This window comes from Lissotriton helveticus, chromosome 9 (assembly GCF_964261635.1).
Source record: "Lissotriton helveticus chromosome 9, aLisHel1.1, whole genome shotgun sequence".
Classification (NCBI taxonomy): Eukaryota; Metazoa; Chordata; class Amphibia; order Caudata; family Salamandridae; genus Lissotriton; species Lissotriton helveticus.
The window spans coordinates 286,997,395-287,011,802 of NC_136070.1; the positions used below are offsets into that span (position 1 = coordinate 286,997,395).

At 40.3% G+C, this 14,408-nt stretch overlaps 1 protein-coding gene across 1 annotated transcript in view; it reads right to left on the reverse strand.

Moving 5' to 3' along the window:
- Positions 1-3,876: 3,876 nt before the first annotated feature.
- The window catches only part of LOC144783175 (interferon-induced very large GTPase 1-like), a 51,162-nt gene continuing 40,630 nt past the window's right edge, over positions 3,877-14,408 (reverse strand). Inside the window, exon 2 of the mRNA XM_078662292.1 lies at positions 3,877-11,216. Within this exon, the coding sequence (XP_078518418.1) occupies positions 3,877-11,216 (7,340 nt within the window). The remainder of the gene's footprint in view (positions 11,217-14,408) is intronic.

Genomic DNA, 14,408 nt, shown 5'->3' on the forward strand with positions numbered 1-14,408 from the left:
TCTTATTTCAATAACATGGAGCCCATTCAAATCAATTGTTTTGATTCAGCGGACATTGTGAGAACTAAGAGAGCTCAGTACAAAAGAATACTAATAATGGCCAAAAAAGAGTGGGACGAAAGGGTTTGGTTAGAATTGTTGGATGCATGTAAGTGTAAAGACCAGACCTCCTTTTGGAGCCTCATTGCTAGAGGCACCAGGGGGGCGACTGAATGCAAAGATAGATTCTTAGAGGAGGAAATTTGGGTCAAACATTTTACTTTATTATATGCTTGTGAAAGCTCTGGCGAGATTGAAGGCCGGGACAGCTTGCAGCCTCTTTTTGCTGCACATGATATACCTCTTGTCTTCTCCTTGACAGAAACAATTCTAGCAATTAAGGCAGTTAAGTCAGGGAAAGCGCCAGGCCCTGACGGTATACCAGGTGATCTTTGGAAGCACGAGAACTATATTTGGGCCCCTTATATCAATTTATTATCAAATGATATTGCTAGAGGAGCTCCTGTCCCAGAAACCTGGAAGGGGGCAGAGATTGTAACACTGTTCAAGAAGGGTGACAGGTCAAATCCTTCCCACTATCGGCCTATCAGCTTAATTGACGTGTTGCAAAAAATTTTTGCCCGCCAAGTTCTCAGCCGGCTTTCCACTTGGATTGAAGAACACTCTATCTATACAAAATACCAGGCAGGTTTTAGTTCAAAGATAAGCACTATAGACCAGGTTTTTAGATTTTCATGTTTAGTCTGGAAATATACGATTATAAGAAGCTCCCATATATACGTGGCCTTTGTTGATTTGAAGGCAGCTTTCGACATGGTTCCGAGGGTAGCACTATGGAAGACATTAAACAAGATGGGCGTCCCCGGAAACATCCTTCAAATTTTAATTAAACTCCACGAGAATAATTATGCACGAGTTAGATGGGGACCAAACGGAGAAGTCAGTGAGAAGATAAAAATAGCGAAAGGGGTAAGGCAAGGGTGCGTAATGGCACCTACCTTATTCTCCTTATACGTTAATGACATTCCCGACACTCTTTTGGGCTGCGAGCATGACTCTCCCAAATTGAGTGGGCAAGCCGTTCCGGCATTATTGTTTGCAGACAACACTATTTTAATTTCTCAGACACCCAGGGGGCTTCAAAATCTTTTAAATAAATTTAGTTTGTATTGTCACGACAAGGAATTAGAAATTAATTCCTCAAAAACAAAAGTTATGACAATTAACCCTCATAAAGGTTTTAGCAAAGTTTTTAAGATAAATAATGAACCTATTGAAGAAGTCCCCAATTTTAAATACCTGGGTATTATTTTAGATAGTTAAGTCACATGGAAAACACAATTGGAGAGCTCAAAATTAAGGTTGACTCAAAACCAGTGTCCGATTATAAAGAGGCATAAGAATAGCCACTTTAAAGCAGTTTCACCAGCCATTGAACTATTTAAGTACAAAGTGCAATCATCCTCACTTTATGGCGCGGATCTCTGGGCTTATGCTTCAAAGGATACTTTCCGAGTGAGGGAAAATTCCTTTATTAGACAACTTTTAGGGATACCGGGGTCAACACCAATGACACCCGTATTATGGGACCTTAACTTTCGACGTACAGATGACTATGCTTCTCTTCGCCCGCTGCTCTATTGGGTCCGTTTATGGTCCATTGAGGAGCTGACTGATTATAGAGAAGCACTGAAAGAGATATTAGCCATAAGGAATATTACGCATTTGCCATGGTTAGAGTACGTCAAAAAATGGTTAGAAAAACTAGGGTTAAGTGATTTTTGGTTTGACCCTGACTCTCTCACAAATAGCTCAAAAAGAATCTTGAAACAAAGGTACTGGGATTATATTAGAGATTCAGTGCTATCAAACCCCAGAACAGGGACTCTAACCTTGAAATTTTTTGAATACAAGGTGACAATGCAATTAGAGCCCCTCATGGATGAAATCTACCCTCCATTGGCCAAAAGCCTATACCTAAAGTTCCGGTATGGTATTTTGCAACTAAAAGAAAGGACATCTAGCTGGAACTGTAATAAGGGGCTGGTCGGGGCCGTTGGATCCGATATATGTGAGTTTTGTGAGATGGGGCTAAAAGAGGATGTGTCCCATGTTTTATTTATATGCCCAGCATATCTTAAAGCCAGGAAAAAATGGCTAAAGCCAATCTGTAAAAAGTTAGGCCTTCGTCAAATTAAGGTTGGATTAAGAATTTTCAAGGGAGACACTGCCCAACCGATTGTGTTCAGCCTGAGCCGTTTCCTCTTATGCGTGGCCTTGATTAGGAAAATGAAAGATCAAAAAACGTAAGGAAATAGGCTAGTTTTATCATGTCACTGAGTCATTTCTTAACTGCTAAAGTGCTGCTTGCTCTACTGTTCTGGTGTACTTTTTTTTAACAAAAACAGATGTTTAATTTATTGTTTTATTTATTTTGTATATTTATTCAGTGTTCTTGTACATTAGAGGGGCCAACTAAGATCAAGCCACCCCTAAGTGGAAAAAACTGGGAAATGAACTGAATTCTATGTATATATGCAAAGGAAGTGTGTTGATATTTTTAGCCACCCTCAACTTTTTATTTTTATTTTATCTATTTAAATTGTGATATGATGTGTTATGATTGAATATATTGTATCTTATAAGGTTTTTTAAACCGAATAAAGATTGAAATGAAATGAAATGAATTGTTTTAATGCATATGGATGATCGCAAACATCGTGTGCATTGGTTTTTCAATAATGAATATGAATAGTTCGCGGAGAGGATGTAGTCTGACAGCTAGATTGCCGACTTTGGAGCTGGGAAACCAAAATTCGAGCCTCGGGGTCGCGTCCACAACCTGTGATTCTGGGCAAATCACTTAATCTCCCCGTGCATACCAAAAAAAATGAATGTGTCCTTGTGTAACGTAACAGGTGCTCATGTAAAGCGATCCAATACCTTCGGGTCGAGTTTGCGCTATATAAATCTGTAACAAAAAAAAATAGTGAGTGCTCTAGAACTGGAAACTGTTTACAGTCACTTGTCACGCACCTATCCTTAACTTTACCCTCAATAAACTGATTATGGCAGTTTGCTGAATGGTGCATCCTCGCATAATTTTTCATGTCATGCTGCTTCAGAGACTATGCCGGTGTCTCTCTGTCTTCCTTTGCCACTGTTTGCGTTTGCGTACGTCTGTCTCAGTGTGAGTGTCAATATACATTTCTTCCTTTCCCAGAGTTAATTTGTCTCTGTCTGGGTATCCATGTTTCCTGCCCACATGTGTGTCCATTTTTCGCAGGTCAATGTCTTTCAGAAGAAGGTTAACCATTTTCATTCATTGCAATTGTTTGTTTCTGAAGGCCTTACTGGTCTTTTCAGACCCTCAGCCAATGAGCATGTTGAGGCTGTAGGAGTCTTGTGGCAACAGGCAATGATAGATGGTAGACGATTTGACAGCAACCACATGAAAGAGCTATTATATCAAAGAGAACTTTCTTCCCTAAATGTAATCTAGCCTAGGTAACCAACAAAATTAAAAAGGCCAATTTTCTTAAGGAAAGGACAACGAAAAACGCAATTATAAATGTTATTCAAAGCTTTACAAGTATTCAAGTCCCTGCAACTTCCTGATATTATCAGTTGATAAGTAAATGGATGAATGTCTTTACACCATGACCATACACATCACATGCATCTGTAATGCAGAAACATATTTGTGTTCACAAAGTGCTTGACCCTGCTGGTCAACAAGTCTACAGCCGGAACACAAAGAAAAGTAAATCATAGATCTATCTTTGACAGCTACTTAGAAACTGGTCCAAAGGCTTCAGAAGATGGCAAACAATAAATGCGTACTATGCGTGGGTATGTGTCTGCACTGGAATAATTTTATAACTCATTTAATTCTGCTATCACATTATCCTTTGTGATCAGGGTCCACGAATGAGGAATTGTTCCCCTCTCTGCAAATTTTCCACCATAATCTTTTTCCAGAATCGTTTGGAAATGGTGTACGTACCATTTCCAGTAGGATTGGCTTGAGGTATCGGGCATGATGCACCAGTTTGCATAAGCTGGTCCTGCTTTTCGGTAATTCCTATAAGGAATTTGGACTTCGTCACTGAGAACCAGGAGACAGTCACTTGCCACAAGACTAGAACAAATGTCAGTGATCAAATGATCAGTTTGATACCACTGAATGCCACTGACAGCCTGAGGACGATGGTAATGAACACTGTGGTCACCATCATGACCAGAGATTGTATTTGTGCAAATGGCCTTGCAGAAGGGACACTGCTGCCAGCACCCACATAGCTGCTTTGCCAATATTTCATGTGGCTTCACTCGAAATGCCTTCAGACTAACTGTAGCAAAACCCTGCTTTAGACTTGTAACTCGACTTTCCCATGTTTTACACATTGCCTCCTTAAGAAACTCTAGGTCCTTAATTTGCTGATGTTCTATTCCTTTCAGGTCGTTTCGTGAAATGTTTAGGTCATATCCAAGTTTTCTGCAAAGTACATCCAACCACATTGAGGCACTGTTACTCTCATTTCCATTTCTGTCTTTGACCACCTGTGTGGCTTCACCAATGGCTGAAATAATGAGAATTTGAAAAGAATCTAATGTGATGCTCAATATATTTTTTAGCGTTTGATTTCCTTTATCTGTGCAATAATCTTGGACACATGTCTCAATGAAAGTCTCAAAAAAATCCTTTGTGAAATGAATGTACTGCCTGTATTGTTCAAAATCTTCCTTCTCTGCAAGATAGATTAGAATGTGTTTTTCCAACTTTGCTCTGTTGCCATTGAATGCTGGGTAGTCGGACCGCATCAAATCTGCAACTTTAAGTGCCGCCACATCATAGACTGTATTCTGGACAGCTTCTTTAATCTTGCTGCTCAAAAACTCAGAAAACGTAGTGATGGATGTTGCTCCTTCACAAGATATCTTAAAACAATTAAAGAAATCACCTCTCTTACTTTCGAGATAGACGACAGGATCATTTGTTACCTGGAATTCTCTGTGAATATTAATGAACTTGTGTGCTGCAATGTTGCAAAGGTACAGTGATAAATCAATTTGATACGCTGCCGTTAACTTGAAATGGGGATTATTGGATATTCTTTGCACCTCTTTACTTATTTCATTCAATATCTCATGGATGTAGTGTTCACTGTAATCCATGTTCTGTTGTCGTTTACTTTCAGTATAGTCACGGACAAATTTTGCAAGTTGTTCTTTCATTTGTTTGATGCATTCCTTATCATGATCGCTTAAAGTCTTTGAAATCCCAATCATATTTTTCTTCACTTGAACGTGCTCAGAAACATTAAGGGAAAAGCCTTTCCTCTTGGATTCATCTTTAACCCTTGCTAATACGCTAGGATCCTGCCTAAAATGATCCCAGATAGCATTTTCTACATGAACCATGATATTGGGATTCTCGGTGGAAGGGACACTAGAAGATAATTCAGCCACCCACTGAATCCACAACTCATTAAAATTATCTGCAAGTTTTATTTCATCCAGTGTTTCATTTTTTAATTTTAATGCTAAGTCTTTGCTTTTTTTAAACAAATTTTCTTCATACTCATACTTTCTCTGGTCCAATTTACTTTGACCTTTTTTAAATCTAATCAATTCTCCACACTTGGTTTTCAGTTCTTCAATAAGCTCTTGTTTAAGAACCTGAAGCCTGTTTTCAACATTGGCTCTCCACTGGACAAGTATTTCATAATCCCTGTCTTCAGTGAAATAAACTTCAAGATCCTTCCTAATGCCGTCGTAATTTTCCTGAACTTGCTCTTGAATATGTGCATTCTCAATCTGGCTAATGTCCCCATTCATAATTCGGTTGTTGTATTTATTCTGTACATTCAGTATGTGCCTTCTGAGCTGCCAGGTCCAGTCATTAAACTTTGTTTCAAGTTTGCTGTAAGCAGAAATTTCCAAAGTATTCTTGAAACTAAAAACAAAATTTTCATTTAATAATGCTTTCCAAAGATCTTGAATGCGCCCACTTAATTGTGAAATGCTTAAAACTTTAGATTGTGATTCTTTTTGTGCCATAATCAAAATCTGGGATCTAAGTTCCAGAACATTTTGACTGTATTTTGGGTTGAGGGGTGCCATTGGTGGATTTCCTTCCCATAGATGTGAAAAGTAATAAATATGGCTATTTGCATCAAATGTAATAACATCACTGAAGCAAGTCACATCACATAGCTCTTGCTGTGCTGCTGTCCGAGTCATTTCATCTAGTTTCTGCTGAAGGCGTCTTCTACCCTCCATGTTTTTATCACTGGCTGCTAAGTCTCCCACATTTTGATGAACAAACAAACAGCTTGGAGAGAGTTTCACTTGTTTCATTCTTAAGAAGGCCTGGACAGCAATCTGAAGGATATCCTGAATTTCAGAAGGATTTTCTCCATAGATGTTTATTAAAGTCATGTTGCCGAGACCAATGACAAAGGTCGCAAGCTCATTGTCATGATTAAGCATTGATTTATTGGCTAATTCAGTGGCCCTGAGCCCTTCTGTGTCAACAACTAGAATGAAATCAAAGCCCACATCTTGCCTTAGATCTTGATCAATTCGAACCAATTGCATAAATGCTCCACGAGTACATCGCCCAGCACTGACAGCAAATTGCAGACCAAACATTGTGTTTAGTAAAGTGGATTTTCCTGTACTCTGAACACCAAGCACAGACAGAACAAACAACTTTTTATCTCCTAGATTTCTAATTAATTCATCCAATACAGCTTTAATCCATTTAATTGGAACATATGAGGCATCACCATCCATCAACTCAATGGGGAACCCATGAGCCATCAATTCTGCAGCAATTTTTGGAAGCTTGTTCAGATCATCATAGCTTCCAGGCACAGCATCCAGTGCCTCATAGATCTGACCCACTTCTCTCAATAGATGTTCAAGGCCAAACACTGAAGTATTGATTTTGTTGGATATTATTTCTAAATCTTTGTACACTGCATTGTTCAAATTGCTACTCTTTCCTTTACCCACAAGAATTTTTGACCACAAAACATGGTATTGTTCACGAAGCTCCAAGAGTTGATCAGAGCTCAGCTCATCTATAAGCACCTTTAACCAATTCAGAAAATAGAGTTTTGTTTTATTTGAATGGGACTGTAATACTGTGATTAGTGACATCATTAGATCATTAATGGGATATGCTCTTTTCACCTGGGCCTGGCGTATGGCATTTTTTTCATATTCAATGTCACTTATATGTTCCTCTATGCTTCGGTTTCCTTTATGTCTCAAGCGGGTAAGCTCTTTGTCTTTCTCACACCATCTGTGCCACAAGCTTCCTTGAAGAGGAAGCAACTGTTCCTTCACTTCTCCTACTTTTGCATCGTCTAGGAGACACATCAGCGTTTTAGCAAGTTCATGGCCTTCTTTACAGTCCTCATTGTCCTCGTCTATAAGGAATCCATGTTGTCGTGCAACACTTGCCCATTCATCTAGAGTGGATTTGTATTTCACATACTGATCTAGAGTGCGGATTTCAGCAGGGGTAGATAACAAGTTATTAATCACTGAAACTAGCACATCAATAATTTCAGATTCATTTCTGTTCTTGAGAGGAATTTTAACAACATTTCTAACTCTTAGAGGAGGTCCATTTTCCAAGTCAATGCACAGGCAAATTAATGGTTTTGGAGAACTCACAAGCTCTCTCAGTACTTGACTATCCATTGTGGTTTTGTCAGAACTAGAAAAAATTACTACATTGACCGATGAAATTTGCTGCAAGAAGCTAGCTTGCGTCAAATGTTCTAGTGCATCCCCATGAAGATTAGTAAATGCAATACATTGGTGAAACTGGTCATCCTCTTTACCACTTGGGCAATACCAGAAGATTTCTGCAACACCTGCCATTAAGACAGAGTCGCATCTGCTACCGCGACAGTGCCGATGGAAAAATATATTATGACTGTGCCCACTCAGCAAAGTATTCATGAGCTGAGATTTAGAATTTTCAGACCTCCCCATTCTATAGAACGAAACCATAGGAGTGGGGGCACCAGAATTGAACTGGGCACTGTCTTTTGCAGTTCTAGATGTCATTTTAAATATTTTACTTTTCTGCAAATAGACTTGCCTAAAAGACCAAAGAGGGAATTCTACCTTTGAATTAGAGGGGTTTGGCACCAAAAATGGTAGTGCGAATTGACAAATGGCAAGCTTCATTGCTATCCACTGCCTCAGAAATTCATCAGCACAGTGATATATTGCCATTTGCAAATCCATAGGGTGCATAGGTGCGTGTTTTGCAAAAGGTGTTTCTTGTGACCTGTCGGGCAAACCAAAAAGGTCCACCATAATATCCATGTTTTCATCAGGAGGGCATATTTCTTTAGCAGTGGTGACATAACACTGACCTTCCTGAGTGGTGGGCCTACAAATCATATCCCTTGCACGGTAGTCCATCATCATGAGCTTCTGTAGAAAACAAAAAGGAAGTTCACTGTCTTTGAGCGTCTGGCTTCCTGAGATGTGCAGAGTATACCGGTTTATAACATGCACATGCTCTTGTGTCATTTTCATTGGAAAGTAGTTTTCTAGACCAAGGCTTTGGATCAAGTCAAAAATGTCTTTATTTTTTATAACTGCTGGCATTTCAACAATTGTGGTTCCATTGCCATCCATTTTGGAACTGTGAATGTTGACTGCTCTAGAGATGTTGTTTAATTGTTCTACTAATCTTTCCTTGATTATCACATCTTCCATTTCCTCATAGTTTCCTAAAATTAGGTTATGCAAGTCTTTCTCCAGCAATTTCAGATCATTGCGTTGGTCATGTTTCTTAACAATATCAGACACTTTGATTGACACATAATCTTTAATATGATCCCTCATGAAACGCAAACGCTCTTTTTTTTGTTTTGGGGTAACTTCCTTGGAATCAACTGCCACTGTTAAACCTGTCAAGAGGAGGAATGCGTGAGCTCTATAAGGACACTGGTACTTAAAAACCAAGTATTCTTTGTGTGCAGCCTGCATTTCATTAAGCATGAAGTCAATTTCCGAGCATCCCAAAAGATACGGAAAACAACTTATTTCCAGAGAGTAGCCCAATCGAAGCACAAATGAAAGTAGTAAGAGTTCAAGGTCCTTTTGCTCAGTGGCTCTCAAAGCTTTTAATAAAGAGTACAGAGAAAGACCTATATTACATGTGGACTTTACCTGAGCTTCATACACTGCCTCAATGCAGTAGTGGGAACTAAAGCTGATTTCTTGTAAGGCTCTTTTTTCTTCTTGTAAAACATGAATAAACTGATCAAAACTAGCGGTGCACATTTCCTTTTGTTCATTTTCAGACTGGTAAACCCACCTAATTATGGAGGAATAGCTATGAGGATTCTCAGAGGAATAGACATCATAATCTACTAGGCAGCGCACCTGAGTTTTGAGAAAGACATTTTGCGTTTCAGGCAACCTTTCATACATTTTCATCACTTTGGTCAAGAAATCTGGAAGAGCTTTGTTGGAGAGGCATTCATTAATCCAAGTACTGTAGTTTTTAGTTTTTTCATTTAGTTTCTGTTTAAAGTCTATAAGTTTCTTCAACTGCCCATGAGCATCTGTAACCTCCCAGGATTCAACCTCTTGTAGGAATGATCGCGCTTCTTCTACTGCACTTGCAAGCTCTTCACCAAAGACCAAATTAACATTTTGCTTTGTTATGGCTTTGTAGGCTTCCATAAGCCCACTTGCTACCTGATGAACATCTTTAAAATCTTTCCTATGACTTTCCAGGATTATGTCCCATACTGGTAGCAAGTTAAATGCTTGGTCAATTACACACCATGTTTTATTACTAGACAAAAGCCCAGATTTCCACTGCACAAGAGAATCCACTTCAACAGGACCCCCAGTCTTGGAGACGGACAGTTGAATGTTTTTTGTAATAGATTCTGTGCTTTTTCCCTGGAAAGATGAATTAGATAGGGAATTAGACACACCCACACCACCTACTGCACTAACACTGAAGCCACTGAAGCTGGCTCCCACATAAATGTTAAGTGACTTGGTTGCTATTCTTTTTATCTCTTCTAGTTCGTCAGTCTTGAAGCCCTCAGATGAAGCTTTCCACATATATATGCCACCAAGATGGAAAGGTCCCATGTCAAAATGTGATCCAAATATGGAGAAAAACTTCCCATACCTAGCAGTAATCATCTGAAGTTTGTCTTGTTTGTTAGTGTGACTTAATAGTTCCTCCATTTTCTGTAGCTCACATAAGGCTGCAGCGGAAAGTCTTACCTGATGTTTTTGGAAGAAACAAGAGGCAAGCGGAATGTAGTTGTATTTTGTGGTGGAAATGTAAGCACACTCAGTTGTCAATTTTCTCTTTTCATCAGACTCTGAAGCTTTGCTATTTTCACACGAAAATCCCAAATATCCAACTTTGGCCTTGCAGCTGGCACTAAATCCTAGACTCTCTATGACTTTAGTGAATGTTGATTCTGATATGGAGGATGAAAACTCCTTTGTCTGAAACTCAGGCCCTTTGTCTGGACCAAAGAAGCTGAAATTCTCTGGAATGGTAATTAGATGATCTCGTTTTTCTAAAATATCCTCCAGTTTATCAGTCTTGTATATCCCTTTCAGAATTCGTCCCCCTGATGCCCATTGTAAAACATCCTTATCCTCTAAATTTTTACTTGATGACAAAGAACCCTCTGCAAGTGTTAACTCTTTGTGCAGGCCTTGTATGACATCAATAAGAGTGCCCCCAGACGGAGGCCAACATTCTTTAGGAATGCTCATCACCACTCTCAGGTTCTCCAGTTTCTTTTGAACAACTTCATCATCTTGGCTTTTGCCCAGAGTCTGCATTTCTTTTAACTCCGTCAGTGTCACCTTTGCCTGCTCGTGAGCCTTTTTCATCGTTTCTGAGCGTTCTTCTTGTAGTTTCTTCAGAGTTACTTTACTGTCTGGGATTCCAAATATGTTTTTCAAAGCCTGCTTCTCCCAAGGACGCTTTACATATGGTTCTAGCTTCAGATAGTCTTCATGAGTTACATGTTTTATAGCTTGAGCACTGGTCACCCCAAGTGTCTTTTTCAGCTTAGGAAGCCAGTACACTCTATCCAGACCCTCATCTTCAAGGATCTTCTCAAGCTGCTGCGGCCCAGTATCTTCCAGGACCAGATGGCCAGGAGGTTCCTTCTCCTCAGGCACCATTCCTGAAATGAAAGAAAACAAAGTCTTCAGAAGCAAAGCACACGCAATGCGTAGAAAATTTCAGTTCACTCAGTTTACATATTCTTTCAAACAAATTAATAATAGAAATAAGTGACAGAGGCGGCATAATGGAAAGAGGGTTTGTGGTGATTCTTTCACATCCGTTGAGGTACGAGTGCCCTTTTTGATTGACTCACAATGGAGAGAACAGTATTCAGAATTCCCACACTTGACACTATGGTCCACTTACAGTCCACCCATGAAATGTCTGAGAGATCAGCATATATTATATCAAAAAGAAACTTTAGTAGTCTTCTTCTTGTGCAGGCATATCAAAAACGTCTTACCTAAGCACTTGGGGGTCATTAGGATGGCGGGTGGACTTTGCCTGCCCGCCATCCTCGTGGTAATCGGGACCCCCCGCCATAAGGGCGGGGGTCCCGTGGGGAGTATTAGGATGTGCCCCCCCCACAGTGGCGGGCACAGCCTGTATTTTTAGCATTGTGGCGGGCGGAGCTCTCTGCACCGCCTGCCACAATGCTAAAAAAACATTTCAACATAATCAAAGCAGCAGGCACCACGTGGTGCCTGCCGCTTTGATTATGCTAATGCAGGGGGTACCACAGATACACCCTGGGTGCACCCCCGTACTCTCCTTCACTCTGGGGGCCCGCACGGGGCCCCAGAGTGAAGTCCGTCTGCCTTTCCGTGGCAGCAATGCCACCACGGAAAAGCAGCTGCAGACGCCCATCCAAATATGGCTGGCAGTGTCTGATAGACACTGCCACCATATGAACCCTTTTCCGCCCCGGCCGCAAGGCGACCGGGGCGGAAAAGTGTTTGCCTCCGCTGCGGTCCCCCCGCCATTGTAATGTGGCGGGGGGGAAAAGGGTGGCGGGTGGGCATTTATGTCGGGCGGATCGCCACCGCCACCTTGGTGGTGGCGATCCGCCCGACATCGTAATGGACCCCTTGGTGTCTTTTTGTAGTTTACCCTCACTAATCAGGGAACCTGTGATTAATGATAACCTGCATTCTTTAGTATTTGATTCTAAACTCGCACTTAGTCTGTGTGTCAATTGCAAATGTATGTATATAACTGAAAGTCAGAAGAAATAATCAGACAGTGAGTGAAGTCTTATACTAAATGAAATAAGAGTAAGGGAGTATCCATGGAGGACCCCACGCTCAACAGTGTAATATTTAGATCGAGAACAGTTAAGCAGCAAATTTAAGTGCTCTGTTGACTACAGAATAATGCAACTTGTCCTAGGGCCAGAAACTGAAGCTAATTGGGTAGAGCCTGGGCAATCAAATGTGATTTATTGGCGCTAAACCGAACCAACTAGGAGGAATGACCAGAATACAGATCTAGCATTGCTAGACACAGTAAGCCCATTTAAAAAGCCACATCTTCAAGCTTTTAAGGAAGTGGGTCAAATTTGGTTCCATGAGAATATTCAAGGGCATTATAGGACGACTGCCTCTGTGGTGTGTGCGGGCATTTGCCATGGGTGATCTGAAGATTTTTGCAGGGTAGGGGAGTAGTGAGATCGGCCTATACTTGTTGAGAATTTTAAGGTCCTCTCTTATAGGGGTCGCCCCCTGGGCTCTCCATTGCGTCCCCTGGCACTGTTCTTGCCACCCCAAGATGCACGAGAAAAAGAGAAATCTATTTCCAGAGTGCACTTCTCATTTTAAAATAAGAGTTAACTGTGGCTTAGATGTCTGAGATTGTTAACAATTGCACAGCAATTGTTACAATTTGTCAAGTGATGGACAACCCACATCCAGGCCCAGGGTACACGGAAGCTTCACTGCAGTGTAGACATTTGGAACGACACTGGGCACAATTTGTCAAATTGACTGCAATTGACTGGGAACAAAACAGCTTTATAAAACAGGCAATGCTGAAATAGGGAGTCGTTGTAGGTAAACAGTTTGAAATATTATAACCTTTTCTGGTCTGTCCTTTTACTCAACAGTTAACTGTATTATGAGCGTGAGTTTGGGTGAGACAGAGAGGATGTATGAGAGTGTGTGTGTGTAAGAGAGAGCAAGTGTGTGAATGAAAATGACAATTTTATCACTGTCATATTGTATGTAAGGTACTGCCATACTCTACGTAATTCTTAGTTTAAGGAGGTACAGACACTTGATATACGGTCTAGTTATAGACATAGAAGGGGCAGCCACTGCACACTTGTAAAAAAAGGGGTAAACTCCTGGGTAGCGTCAGACTACATTGGTGTGGCACCAGTTATCGAAGTGGGGAAACAAAAGTAGGGGAACTGTGGGCGGAGAATCAGAGGGCAGGAATAACCAGTGGAATGGGTCAGTGGGCAGAGTCAGAGGTGTGGCAGAAAGAGCAAAATATCCCAATTTTTATTATTTGTTTCCCATTTCACAAACCGGTTACAGCTTATTACGTTATTTAATTTAACCAATGGATACACGTTTATTAAAGGTTTAATTTGAGTTATTGCACTTAAAAATACATTTACAAAGTGGGATACGTTTCCCATCACAGATTGTCCTACACAACCTTAAAAGTGGAATCGCAATCTATTGAGTTTATGTCATCAGCATTTCTCCTCCCTTTTTCCCACAAGAGCAGTTCTAACGTGAATGGCAAAAAATCCTACTGCAAATGTTTTCCACATAATTATGGCTCTGCCATATTTGCAACATAATACATCATTTGCTTTATACTGACTGACGATTTTAACAAATAAATTGTTCATAGCTCAAACAAATCAAAAGTTACAAAAAAAGTGACTTGTGCTGCTGTGAAGTGGAGGGCCCTTTGCAAAGGTTGACTGGTCACCTTTCTCACTGCTGCAGTTGTATGTTCCATTGCTACTAATAAGGAACAATCTTTGCAGAGACTGTTAGCATGTGTAAAAATGTAAAAATAATAAAGTATCAGAAAATGTACAGCACCACTAATACCAGTGTAGGTTGTCAGAGCACTTTTCATCACATATATTACACAGAGACAATCAATCATACGTGTGTAAATCACTGTATTGGAAATGTTACATAAGAAAAAGGACTACAAAGTGTAGGAGTCACATGACAACCATACAAGTAGGCAGCTTAGTTTAATAGTGATTAGTCTGGAGAAACACAAACTCAGAATTTAAAACGTAATACCATGGTTAGGGGTTCTTAGGGGTTCTCTTTAATAATCA